Source organism: Convolutriloba macropyga, unplaced genomic scaffold (genome assembly GCF_964194025.1).
Source record: "Convolutriloba macropyga unplaced genomic scaffold, txConMacr16.3 SCAFFOLD_3113, whole genome shotgun sequence".
Classification (NCBI taxonomy): Eukaryota; Metazoa; Xenacoelomorpha; order Acoela; family Convolutidae; genus Convolutriloba; species Convolutriloba macropyga.
Window position 1 is genome coordinate 1 of NW_027451492.1, and position 14,512 is coordinate 14,512.

Sequence of the window (14,512 nt, forward strand, 5' to 3'; positions counted from 1 at the left end):
TGTCTCTCAAGTAGAACCTTGTCCGCATACTCACCTGCGTAGTACTCATAGCTGTACTTCGGCATGCTCTGATCATATGTGTATCCTTCCAGGACGAGGCCCACAAATGAGGTTGTCTCATTGATCGCGTTCCTGTTCTCTTTCTTGTTGAAGAGAGTTTTCAAGGCCCGAATATATTCTACACAAATTGAAATAATTAATAATTAAACATACCCGGCAGATTGCCGGAAAATAGCCGCCGTTGATTCCAATAAGCATGATTGGGATTGAAATAACAGAAGATATTGAAAAAAAAAGATTTTTGTACAAAAACATTTTTTTAAGTCCGATTTATTTTGATGGCATTTCGTAGTTGAACATACTTCTGTTTCTTAGAGAGAGGCTACAGGGGCTACTATCAATAACAATAAGCATTAGAGAGAGGTAACTAATACTTATAGGACCGACGTTCAAATAGCGGGCATCTAAAATTGGGCTTTATGGGTTTATCCCGTTTCTATTTCTGACATCCATTTTTGTACTATCTCTGTTCATTTTGAATTGCTTTGCTGAGCAACTGATGTTCAAAATCACTTTTAGCAGAATGAGAGAAGAGAGAAACTAGCCTAGAGAAGTCAAAAAGATTTCACGCAAAATGTTGAAAAGGCGGCAAAATGAGGTAAAGCGAAACATTTTTTTATTCGACGAAGTAAAAAAAACATAGCAGGACAAGTCCTGACGTACAATTCAAAGAATTTTCATTGACTAAACAGAAAACTAGACCTAGAACGGACTATGAATGGTTTGGAAAAACCATTTAGAAAAAAATCCGATCCACAAAATCGAAAAAACAGTAAAAATCAAAGTGAAATTGCCGCATGTGAACAAAAAACCACTACCGATAAAGCGAATTTTTGTTCAAACACCGTATTCTCACTCTACTTTAAAATTAGAGCGAAAAACTTTCAGGCCGCAAAACCACTCGCTTTTTCGCTCCATTTCCTGTTTCGGCGTGACCAAAATCACTACTCCAATTTGACTTCAAAAATCATGAAAATGTGTGAACAGACCTTAAAAAAAAAAAAAAGACAGCGCCCCAATACAATTCAAATTCTTTGAATTGTAAAAAAAAATAGGAGCGCTATAATAGCCGGCTGAGAAGATGAGGGCGGCTATTAATAATTAATTATTGTATGACATGTGACACTATTCCAGTAATCGCCCCCTTTTTAAACGTAAGAAAATCTTCAGTATGTTTGGTTTAAGTTAGAACGCTGACAATTTTTGTTCGGCATCGTATGTTTGGCTATAGGTGGATAAGTGCGTGGATAAGTCGTAATTATTCGGGGCGAGGGTTGGCGGGGTACGTGGTTGAGTGGGTAAAGGTTTGTAATTGTAGTTGGTACTTTGCGTAGGTTGACGCTTTGCTTTTTGCTTTTTAGGTTGATGCTATAAACAAAAATTTATAAATAAACGCAAAGCAAAAATTTATCCAAAGCAATACTCAAAAATGACTTCCACCAAAAGTCAGAAGAGGCACTGCACAAAATAGGGAGAACAAAAAAAAACAAACAAGCGAAAGTACCAATTCAGCTGCCTGAAAACATTGAAAAATTGGAAATCACGCAAAAAAAACCATGAGTTTGAGGCCAAGATAATCATGCAAAAACACTAGATTTATAACGTAACAAGAAGTTTTCTCGTTTGTCACATCTACCCTGAAAATCATGTGGCAGTACAATTTAAAGTGTTCTATGCGGAAGGACTGAACCGATCCATACTTTGGTTTTCATTTTGAAACCCCCTACCCTCACCTTTTTTTGTTCCGACCCCACTGGTGTGGGGAGCAACTATACACTCAAATGTTTTACAAAATTTTGGCCGCTCGATATATTCATCGTAGAGAAATGTGAGTAGTATCATTAAAAAGCTCGTCCAGCGTAAAATTCAAAATTAAAAAGATTTTTTTGAATTTGTTTTTTTCGAGGAATTATCGAGGTTTAAAGTTTTGTGTGAACATGTGAAATTTTGTTCACTTTTAGCATGATTTTGTTCAATTTAGCGTAATTTTTGTTCAAATTAAGGCTTTTCTATAAAAATATGATTTCAAAATTACATTTTATGCCTCAAAAGAAAACAATTCTGTGTTACCAGTAGGCCGACAAAAAAGCTAGGTCTGGGCTCGTGAGACAGTTTACTATAAACAAAAACTCGAATTCAATTTGAGAGCTGTTTCTTTAGAAAAATTTTTCTATTTATTATTTTTTTCTAGTCACTTAGGGACTTGTCATTTTCATATCGAGGTTCCGTTAACGACAAACGTCATTAACAATCAAATGATATCCAATGAACAAATAATTCGTTTTAAAGGCATCGCTCTTTTTTTTGTCTTCGACTCAAATTGTTTTCGAAATTATTAATGAAACCTTGATTTTCTTTCAGATTTTGCTAAGTTTTGGGAGTCTTGTTGCATAGACTTGCCAACTGAAAGTGTAATCGGTTTTCTAATATGCATTAGGTAAAACTATTTAGCGCTTTGGATGGATAGCTGGCGACTGTCAAGACTTTAAAAAATGATTTTTCATTTTTTTTTTAATTAACCGATATAAAATTAATTTTCATGAATAGTAAGTCAGTCTCGAAAAAAACAGGACCCCCTTCTTTTTACAGCAAACAAAATTATTCTGGAAAGTTGTTTTATCTATTAACTATTGGTTTTATGATTTCGATAAAACAAGTTTTCGTAATTTCAAAAAAAATTGGATTTTTTTTTGTAGATTTGTGTAACGGCTGCTCTCCTATCAAATTCAAGGAAAACTGTACACCACCCAGTTCATTTCAGCGGTTTCAAATCTGTCCAGATATTGTGTTTTTGCAGTTAACTTTTGTGAACTGTATTATCCGCTATACTGTAGATTACTGTTGCATTACTTGTTGCTGAATTCTTCTTGATCTCAGCTTTGCTGTTTAACAAATTTGTTTCTCTCTGAATAACAAAATAATCCAAATGGAAACAATCAATTTTTTTGTTGAGTTTTATCAACAACTCAAGTTATAAACCGATTTTAGAAAATCTAATTCCAGCAAATTGTAGCCTTGTAACCTGGCTATAGGCATGCAATGTTTCAGCTTTCTTTTTCAAAGATTATAGAAAAGGTCACACTTAGTGTAACACTAACTGAACAACAATAACAAATTTTCTAAATTTAATGTTAGCAAGTCTCTCCATTTGCTTCAATAACTCCAATTTTGAATAAGAGTAGGCTTCGTTAAAGCCAGTACGAGCAACTGACTATGTGCTTTGCACAAAGTTTCTCTAACTTAGAAACTTCGTTCCTCAGAAAGAAAGTTCTGAGAATATCAAAGTTAATTCTCTTTTCAACAAGTCAAAGTAAAGTTAAAATTGTACAATCACTAATATGATCTACAAAAACAAGACACAGTAACAAGTATTTTACCGCTCAAGAAAGCGTGCTTCAATACGCACATGTATGTCAGTTTAATAAGACAAAATTAACAAGTTTCAACTGATTTTTAGTAGTTTTCCAAACTCTATTTATGCTGCCGTACACGATGAGATTCTTCGAACACGCTGAGTTCGGGGTTCGTGATACCTTATACGGTGCCCCGAACTCTCTGAATTGGCATGAAAATCGCAAAAATCATCGAATCTGGCTTACCAAGTTGGGTATCTCTTGCTCCATTTATCTATTTTTGTGTGATTGTGAACACTTGAATTGCAACAATAATAGCGTAGTTCGAGTTTGTGTTTCAGTTTACATGTATGACGATTGTTTACTAATAAAAGTTGCTAAATATAAATGTTGAACAAAGTAAACAAATCCTCATGGCTTCAGTAGAATGTAACATTAAATTTCGCTTGTCATCCTATTCTAGCTTTAAGGCTTGAAATGGCCTTGAAGCACTATTCGCTTTGGTAATTGAGTTAGTAAGCTCAGCCGGTACATTTGGTTTCTTTTTGAAACCTTATCTCATTATATTCGAAATGGCAGTTCCCATTGGCTCAAAAAAGACGTCCAATGGATCATAGTTAAAGCTTCCAGAGAAAAAATTATGGTTTAAATGTCTTCGGCCTTTTCTTCTCAAATTTCTGCTTCATTTTTTTGATTTTTTGCCAGGGTTTGTCGTAGTTTTCATAATCCTGGGATTTATTGTTTTTTCTTTCTAATAAATTATTGACAACAAACATTCATGTCTTCGAAACGAGGCATAAGGTAGCGTATTTCTTTTTTTACGTTGAAAGATCTGGCATTTAATGGCTGTTAAGCCTTTAAAATTAGTTTTGGGGAATTTTTTTGGACACTAACCAATCTCAAAATTTTTTCGTTACTTGTAAGTCAGTCTCAGTAATGGAGATCCATCTTATCTACCGCAACTGAAATGAATCTTGCTAGTGGTTTTATCTTCTAACTATTGCTTTAAGACTTCGATGCCTCGAGTTTTCAAGATTTTTTTTAATTTTTGGTTTTTTAGTGAATTTGGTTCACTTTGAAATTTTAATACATTATACCTATTTTGATAGTCGTCAGTGGCTTAGAAATTACGTTCAATGGTTCATAGATAAAGTTTTTACAGAAAAATTTATGATTTAATTGGCTTCGAGACTTTCTTGCACTTTTCTATTGAATTTTCAGTTTTGCCTGCTTTTATTGTCGTTTTCATAATCATAAGACTTACTGTGATGTCCTATTGATAAAATAAGTATGATAAACATCCAAATCTCCTTATCGAGGCATAACTTTGCGTATTTATTGACTTCGGTTGAGAGCTACTGAATTTAATGGCTGTTAAGATTTTTAAAAAAGTTTTTTGACAATAACCATTATCAACCCTATTTTCATGAACTGTGAGTCATTCTCAGTAATGACAGGACTCCCATCCTTTTAACTGCTTTTAAAAAAATTTGATAAGAGGCTTTATCTGCAAACTAAAGAATTTTTAAAGGATTCCACGAATTTTCATAGTTGCAAAAAAACTGGGATTGTTTTTGTAATATTGGTTGCTTTTTAAAACTTATCTTATTATCCTAATATTGATAATTCCCACTGTCAAAGAAGGCGTCCAATAATCATGGATAGAGTTTTCAGAAAAACTCTTATGTTTTAAATTACTTCCACACTTTCGTCTCGCACTTTTTATTGGAAATTTGGTTTCTGCATTTATTTGTTGTTGTTATCATAATCATAGGAATCATTGTGATGCTCTTTTGGACTTTTGATTGAAAAAAATCCTTGCATTTTTATTGAGGTTTAACTTAGCGCATTTTTTGTCCTCCGTTGAAAGCTATTGAATATAACGTTGTTGATATAACGGGTTATCTCAAAAATTTTGTGGTTTTATTATATTTGTTCATACTTGTTGAGATTTTGAAATCATATTGATAAAAAAAGAATCCCATTGCTGCTAAAAAAATTATAAATATTGACACTTTTCTGGCACTGGCTTCGACAGTTTTATCGCTCAAATTTTTATGATATTGTTCTTTTTGCTTTTTGTTTTAATTCTACTTATAGTCGTAAAATGCTGACTGGTTTCATAGTCTTCTAAATGAATGTTGAAATAATGATGTTGCTGAAAGCACTCAGTTTATAGCGAATAGTATTAAATTTTACGGTATGGTTCCTTCTCAAATTTTTTTTATACTTTTCAGTTTTTGTTCTTTTCGTCAGCTTGTAAATTATTCTCATCATTGAGAGAATCCATCCAATTTCTTATAATTCAGTCTTCTTTTAGCACATTCGCTGAAAATTTTTTGCTTTTGCTTATTTTTGCGTTTGTTACTTTTTCTCGTGGTCTTTCAGTTTGCAAATCTTCTGAGCGCTGTAATGAGGCATGGTATTATGCAATTCATTTAGTAGTTCGGCTTTGTAACAATTTTTTAAAACTCAAACATCTATTTTTAATTGTTTCATCATTAGGCTGACAATTAAGTCAAAAATGCAGATGAGCTCGGGCCGGAACATAATGTGTGAACGCACATTAACGAACATCATTGTCCTTCTCTATCCTCACCGCAACAGATACACATCTACTTGCTTCAAATTTTCCCCATTTACTCTGATGTCATCTATTCCTCGATAGGCCCCCATAATTCCCCATTACCACCACCACCATCATAGTTAGTAAAAAGTAATTTAACCGAATTTTTCAATATTTTCAGGCAGCTAAACTGTTGATTTTGCTGCATGAAAATTGTACGTGACAGCACGATTTTTCTGTGCAATCACTCGAATTTTATGTGCAGTTTTTTTTACATAGTCCTTAGAAACTTGTTTTTTTACTTTACCGGTTTGCATAAAAGATTTGTGTTTGTAGACAGTGGGATCAATTTGAAAACAAAAACTTGTGTCTCTTCATATTTATTAACAGAATTGCTCTTCAATTGACCGAAACCAAAGAAAATGTTTACAAACAACGTAAAACAGTAAAGACAATCATTTGTTGAGTTTTCTTTTTTTCTCCTGCTATGAATTTTCCTTGAGCAAAAAAAAAACATTCTTTTTTGAGGAAAAGAAGCAAAAACAAAGAGCATCTGTCAAATAAATTTGATTGCAATCAGTTAAAAGGGACCATATAGCAAAAAATTGGCATTGATAGAACGGTCTTGTTTTCTAAGCTGATTGGGATGAGAAGAACCGCAGAGATGGGAATGATGATTAAGCACTTTGGGTCTATAACTCTTGAGTGCGCTACATATACTTTCAAATAATTCTGATGTTTCTGAACAGTTATCATCAGATATTTTGGGTGTTTATCGGTAATGGCATAAATTACGAAAACAAAGAAAAAACGTGAACAATATAAAACGTTAAGGAAAATTTAAAGCACGAGGAAAATTTTCTTGAGTGAAATTACATGAGACGCAATTTTCACACAATAAAATGTTCGATTTTCATTACACGAGATAAAATTGTGTGACTTTAGGCGAGAGTGTTTTAGAGTGAAGTCTTGAAATATTAATTTTCCCCAAGCTTACTTGGAGATTGTGAGGTGGTGGATGGTTGGAGGATGGTAGTTCGTCGGCGTACTGAGTGTGGTGGAAGGAAATAAGGGTTGGGTGTGCGATGGAGGAGGGCGGGGGGGTATCTCAGAGGTACGTCAAGTAAAAGAACACGAAGTGGGTTCAATGTAGATATGGGGAAGGAGGATGGTACGGGTAGGAGATATTGGGAAGCTGTAGGATTAATTGAGGTAGTGTGAGCTTCTGATCGAAACAGAAGTCATCTTTAAAAACAAAAAGTGTAAAAATTCAAGCCGTGAAAAAAACTTGCTCACGCAGCTAACAGAATGATTGAAACGCTCATCTTCAAGTGTTTCGTTCGTTCGCCATCCAAAAGTTGGATTAGAATTGTTCAGACTTAAGTTCATTTTTTATCTGAATCGCTGCTTTCAGCAGGATTATTAGGATAATGATTAGCCATAATCAAACATCAGCAATTCGTTTTCATCCGTCCTTATTTGAGATTTGCTCTTTTTAACTTGTTTGAAAATTGTTTGACCAAATTAAGTTTTAAGTATGTGGTTTTCACGAAACTAAATTTAAATATAGCTATATTTCGAATTTTTGCTATTGTTTTCTCACAAAAATATTGTTTATTCGTCTTTTTATTTTGATGTGTACTTAACTTTGACGCATTCAATTGACAAGACTCATATCCAATGTTTTTTGCGCGGTGAAGTTAATTTGCGTGGTGAAGTTAATTTGGTCACGACAGTTAGCTCAGGTAGGAGGAAATGGTTTGTTTCTGCTCTCGGCAGCGCATTTGCTCTTAGCATCTTGGATGGAAGCATATTGTTTTTTCACAATTTATGAAGAAAAACATTTAAAATTGATCTCGTTAAATGCCATTAAGAATAAAAACTCGAACAAGACTAGCCAATGGCCCGTCCAGAAATTAATGACCGGAATTTAGCTCAATTAGGATCAGAGTGCGGATCGCCTAAGACTCTCTCTGCCCCTCAACTGTCCATATGTATCACCCCGAACACATTTCTTAGAAGATAACCGACTAGCGTCGGAGCGAATTGCTCTCACACAACCGGCGAGCTGTTGGCTTCGTCAGTAGCTAGCTACGGTTTAGTGAGGCTAGCTTTAGCATAATTGAAGGCGTGTGAGGTGAGTGCAGTGAGTCTTGTGGGGGGGGGTTAGGGCTCAACCTCTAGGGACCATCCTTCGCACCATATGAATAAGTCTCCAAAACAGTTTCTGTGCCTCGCATACTCTGACACTAGTGAGCTGAAAGGCTCTAAGAGAGCTGAATGCCCTCTGAGTTCGACCTGTTTCCTTTGTTTTTGAGAACGAAACGTCAAATAGCTCACACGAAAAATCGGTCAAACGAAAAATCACATAAAAAAGACCAACAGGACTGATATAATTGTTACAAACTTAATTTGAGAGCAATGAAAGATTAAACTTGAACGTTTTTTTCCTGTATCAACTATTCAATGCAACACTTCTACCCCACGTTTCATTTCCCCATAAAACCCTCCGGTTTGTCTGGATTCAAATTTCTAGAATAGAAACATAGATGCAATTTAGAATTAAAATTAGTGTTGGATATTCTCAAATGGTTATAGCGAAAAATAGGCCTGAGTCCAGCGCTATTCGCTGTACTTAAACAAAGTGTATTTCTAAGCAATCTAAAATTGTTTTTCAATGTAAGTTTTTAATGACTCACAGATTTTCCTAAACTATGTAAACAAGTATTGAATAGGAAATGTAATATGAACATTTTCGTAATAATTGTCAGCAGTGCAGGCGGGTTCACGACCTTGATAGCAACAAAAAGCAGTTTATATTCCCAAATTTTGATGATATATCAAATGCATATCCTCGTTTAATAGAAACACGGATGTGAAACTTATCAAAAGTAGTTTATTTGAAAAATGGGTATGAGAGGAGAGGATACTGAAGAAAAGGTTGCTTATTCCAAGTTTATGCTCCATGCGGCAAGCAATAGCAAAATAAAAGTAGAAAACTTAAGACCTACGAAAAATTAGTGTCAGAGGATGACTCTAAACAGTTCAAGAGCAGAATTTGCGGACCTTTGAAGAACCAACTACTGATTATACTTTTTCTCCAGCAACCCTCTGCAGTAGAAGGGAAGCCCATGCAATCATCTGGCTGCACTTCTCTTTTGAGTATAGTAGCAATAGCAGGCTTGAGATTGCGGAATTGCAAAAGAGGAGCACAGAAAACTGAGAAAAGCCAAGAGCTCGAGTCTTAGCAAAGGGCATGCATCCCGAGGCAACACATCAGATACAACTCATTGAGCAGCAACAGAGCTGAAGTCTAACTGAACTTGTGGAGCCTCGGGACATAATTAAAGTTCTGCTGCGGGGGTGGATGCAAAATTTTTTGGGATCAAAGCAACGAGTACGAACAGATCGAATAGGCCAAAGCAGCTCTAGTTGAAGAAGACGCTTGGCGGCAAAAAAGACATCATTCGAAGGACCATTCGACCACGAAGTGATGGGGCATCTTCTGCGAGGGGAACTTGAACGCTGAATGTAACCAACAAGAGAGTACCAAACCCACGAGAGAGCGACTTGCGAACCTCGGAGCAAAAAATTTTGGGAACAATAGTGCTGCACATGCGATTGTGCAGTCCTTCAAGAAGATCGAAGAAATGATGCGGGTGATGAAGCGTGGCCTCCAAATAAGGAAAAGTTGACTATAAGACAGGAACAGTAGACGATGCAAGACATATATTACTATGCCTGCCTAGAGAAAAAGCACTATTCTCGATACAATTACAAAAAAAAAGAAAAATTTAAATGAAAATCTCCCGGACCAAATTATTTTCAACCCAAGACGGCTTTAGCCAGTAGTGTGTCTCCTGTTTTCCTCGTGAATTATTTCGAACCCTCGAAAGCGCCAGCGGTGGGAAGAATTAGCTGTCTATCAATAAATGTGAAATCAAAATACTGGTGGAGCGGAGTGAGGAGCCGTTTTGGATACCAGAACTAATATCAACCTCTTTTCTAATAAGATTGCTGAAGAGTAACCCGTGCGACTTCAGAGATTTGAAGAGGCATTGTGTTATGCGGAGGGTAAACAGATCCTGTGTAAGGAGACGTTACCAGTCTATAAGGGAGTCATGTTTATGAATGACGTATACTTTCTGGTAGTTGCGATGTGGCCAATCAACGTAGTCCGGGAAGCTGTTTGCTTATTTATAAATCAGTGTTTCTGACTGACATCCATCCGGGTCAACTAATCACAGGGACAACGAAAACTGAGTGCTATTGCAGCTGATTGCGTTTTTAAGACCATCATATTGATGAACACTATTGATCGGGAACGCAGAGAGATCACTGCTTCCAAAGGAGGCTATCTCTAATCAAGGTGCTTAGGTTCAATCTAAATATTGCTTCAACAGTAGCTATTGGAAACGAGATCTCGGAAAAACATGCAAGTACGCCTTGAGGAAACTTTCTGATCCCAGATATCAATTGGCGCCGGAAATCACTACCGGTATTTCCTGCATTATAAAAATGCGTTGGCTGTGATGATATTGTCAAACAAAACCATCACGAGCCCAGAGTGAAAAAGGAAGCTACCGCACTTTTTGCCCAATTCAAAAAAATTACCCCGCCACAGAATCACGAGGAACTGAGAATACTAATAGACCCTTTGAAAAATTAAACGAATTTGATAATCCCATCCTCGGTCAGACTGCTTGCAAAACTGCGGCATACGACTATTAGTGAAGGCATATGCTTCTGGCAAACTTGAAACCGACAGAAAACTTTGAGTTCTTTACAAACTGTTTGGATTGGGAGTTTTCTTTCAATGTGAAAAGGGAACAGACACAATTAACTACATCATTCCTTGGTTTCATCAGAAAGAAAAAGTACTGTACATGGATTTGTGACGAGCTTTTTCATTCTTTCGAACGAATTTTGAAAGTTACACTGCACTCTATAGAAAAAGGTTTATATTTCCTTATATCGAATTTGAAGACCCTTTCATTCTGAGAACGTTTGCCTTTTCTCATGTTAGACTGCGAATCACCCCTGATTTACCTCTTTCCAAAATTGTGAATCTCTTGACACAACGAGCCTCCAAAGTGCTTTCTGCAGCAAATGCTGACGCTTAATTCACCTCCGATGTACACGACACACCTGTGGCACTATTTGAGGACAAAATAAGGGCTAACATGGACCAGAAAACCGTAGCTGAGCAAATTGTCAACAATTTTTGAGCTATTTTTGACATGCAATTTATTGAACTTGGTCTGACCAATCTAGCACAGACAACATTAACACAATGCACCAATTCAATTAGGCCTGCAGAAGAAAGAAACAAATGCAACAGATGCAAGTTTTGGGCATTATTCAGTTATTACAAAGTGGCTGGAGGTTTGGGTTGCTCCAGTGTTCCAAATGACAAAAAAAACGAAACGTCAAGTTTCCACGTTTCTCTGTTTATTTCCTCAAGTCCAAATCACTCAGTAAAAAGAACGCTTTTCTTTTGCCTCTAATTAACCGGATCTTAGATTAATTGTAAAGGGCTCATTTTTAAAGCTCGTTCTTCTTAGTGGCAGGCTATTGGCAAAAAAGACAACCACTGAGAATACAAGAGCACAAAAAACCATCGCAATACCCCACGGGGACCACTTTGGGTACAATCGGCCACTCTTTGGCTTATGTGAAGAACCGGCAAATTTCTTACGCCTGATGAATCAGTTGCTCAATGAAGAGTTGTATGACTTTGTCATTATTTTTGTTGTTGTGTTCATCTACAGTTGGAGCTTCAAAAAGCTTCTCCAATGCATCAAAAATGGTCATGGAGAGGCTAAAATTAGCGGGACTACATGAGGGCAGACCTAATATTGCCACACGGAGATGAATTCTATCGGCGCTCGGTGAAAAAATTTTCAAGGATAGAGAAGGTCCTGCGTGAGCTTCGAAGGAAGCATCCGCAAATAAATGAGACAACAACTGTCAGCATTTTTTGCATTTCTCAATATGAAGCTCATTCGAGCAACAAATCAAGGCGATCCGATTTAGGAGTGACTGTTTTCATTAGACACTATTGATAGTAATGACAGTATTAATGCTGCCTTATCCAGGCAGTAATTTTGCGAGCTGCCGCTGCTAGTAACCACACACAATTGGAAATGAACTACGATGAACCTCTAAGGTGAAATTAGTGGCTGACGTCCAGTTAAGTGGTTTTGCGTATTTTTGTTTAGCATCCTTTTCTTACTTTGTTTGGTCTATGCAATTTTGCATTGGCTCTGTCGTCAAAATGCTGATAAGATGACCAACAAGATTATCAGGACCAATAGAAATGTTACAAGAGATTGATTTCCAAACTTTTCGTCTGCCTGATAAAAAAACACGGAAAAGTAGACGCCCTTTCCCGCCAAACTATAAAACCGAAATCACCGTTCTAAAGCAACAATCAGCGTTCAAAATAAAAGAAAAACCAAAAATTCAAGGAAAAACATTAATTGAAAACAGGGAGAAGCCATGAAGAAACTTACATTAGCTAAAAACATAGTCTGTGCAATTTTGCAAACGACTTGACAATTTGTGAAAATTAATTACTCACCTATCCTTACCTAAAATAAGAAAGACATATCGCAGAAAAAACATAACGAAGATAAGAAATAGCATATTGAAACTGTAGATATGGTCTTAAAACTAACTTGGACACATTGTACAGTTTTATGCTCTGGTCAGGCTGTGGGTAGGTGTCGGGTGTGTATGGGGATGGGGGAGTTTTGTTGGGGTAGAAGGTAAGTTTGGGCTGGGTGGGGGAGGTAAGTTGATGAGGAAAGCTACTGTTATGGTCAAGAATTTGCCGACCGATGTCAATACTCTGAAACAAAATCCAACGTTCGAAAAAAAGTCAAAAGTCCGAGTCAAGAACAAACATGCTACAGCTAAAAATAGGCAGCTGTTTCCAAACTACTGGAAGAATTGTCCAATATAGCTACTAAACTAACGATATCTGAACAAATGAATTATCAAAAAAATATCCAACCAAGAAATTACTAGTCTAAACATATTGACATTGTTTTTTAACAAAAGGAAGTGGGTAGTTTGGGTGGGGTAGGTGCGGGGGATAGCTTCAGGTGGAGATGGGGAAGCTGTGGTTAGTGTAAATTGGAGGGTGTTGGTAGGAGATGGCAGTTGGGGTTGTCTGTAGCTTGAATAGTTCAATCAAGCCAGTTATTCGATCACCAAAATCAGTGTTCTAAAACAGAAATCCTTGGTCAAATACAACAGAAAAATCGAACAACAGAAAAAACAATCATCGAGAACACGGTAAAGTCATTAAGAATCTTAGATCAGCTAAAAAAACAGAAGAGGTGAGATATTGCAAACAACTCGAAGATTCGTGAAATATAATTAATAACCTATCCTTACCTAAAGTAAGAAATATCGAAGAAAAGATATAACGAAAAAAGATAGAATAATGAAACTGTTGACATGCTTTTTTAAAAAATTTGGACACAGCTTAAAAATTAGTGCTCTGGTTAGGCGGCGGGTAGGTGTAGGGTGTATATGTCGTTAGGGGAAATTTTTGGGTAGATGGTAAGCGGATATAGTTGGAGGAACCAAGATGGGGGTTAGGGGTAGGTCGGTAAAACTGTTATGGGAAGAGAAGTTTTCAAAATAACTTTTTTACCCTGAGTTTTACCATCAGTTCCTAATCGCTATGTACTAGTACCTAACTTAACGTTAAAGCCCAATGTTTGAAAACAGAAAACAGTGTTCTTAATTCATTGTCCGAAAGTAAAATGCAAAAGACAGAGAGAGTGAGAGAGAGAGAGAGGGAAGAGATAAAACGTGAACGAGAAAGAGAGGAAAGGAAACGATAATCGACTGAGAGAAATGAGAGACAGAGAGATAGGAATATTTTTCATGATGAGATTCGACCTTAGTTGCAGCTTCGATGCAACTTCTTGTTTTCTAGCCTTTTTAGTAAATAAATCATATAGAAAAAACCGAAAGAGTAAAAAAAAACACAAAAGTTTTCTACCTCGCAGTAAAAATGTTCAAAACTAACCAAGAGACTATCCAGTATCCAAATGTTAAGCCTGAAATAGTTTCACTAGCTCATAAAGATCCTTTATAAATTTGGAACATAAAATTTTTCCAAATGTTTTAAAAAAATAATCTTTTTAGCCAAACATAACTAAATCTGGAGTATGAAAAAAAACTATTGATCACCATTCCATTGACTCTAGAAACTATGCACAAGCCTATTATCAAACCTTGGAGGAGGTCCCAGGGCCATGGTGACGGAAAATATTCAAAAACATGAAAAATTTGCGAGTATTTTATTACATTGCTTGCTTGTTCAAGGATAGAGAAGGTCCTGGATGAGCTTATTGGAAAGTTAATGAGGAAATTTACTGTTATGGTCAATGATTTGCCGACCGATGTCAATACTCTGAAACAAATTCCAACGTTCGAAAAAAAATCAAAAATCCGAGTCAAGAACAAACATGCTACAGCTAAAATTAGGTAGCTGTTTCAGAACTACTGGAAG

The 14,512-nt window shown here is 36.2% G+C and overlaps 1 protein-coding gene across 1 annotated transcript in view; it reads right to left on the minus strand.

The window, feature by feature from the left end:
- Window positions 1-17: 17 nt before the first annotated feature.
- The window catches only part of LOC142356743 (uncharacterized), a gene marked incomplete at its 3' end in the record, with an annotated part of 29,467 nt that continues 14,972 nt past the window's right edge, over window positions 18-14,512 (minus strand). The window contains exon 2 of the mRNA XM_075408544.1: window positions 18-178. Within this exon, the coding sequence (XP_075264659.1) occupies window positions 18-178 (161 nt within the window). The remainder of the gene's footprint in view (window positions 179-14,512) is intronic.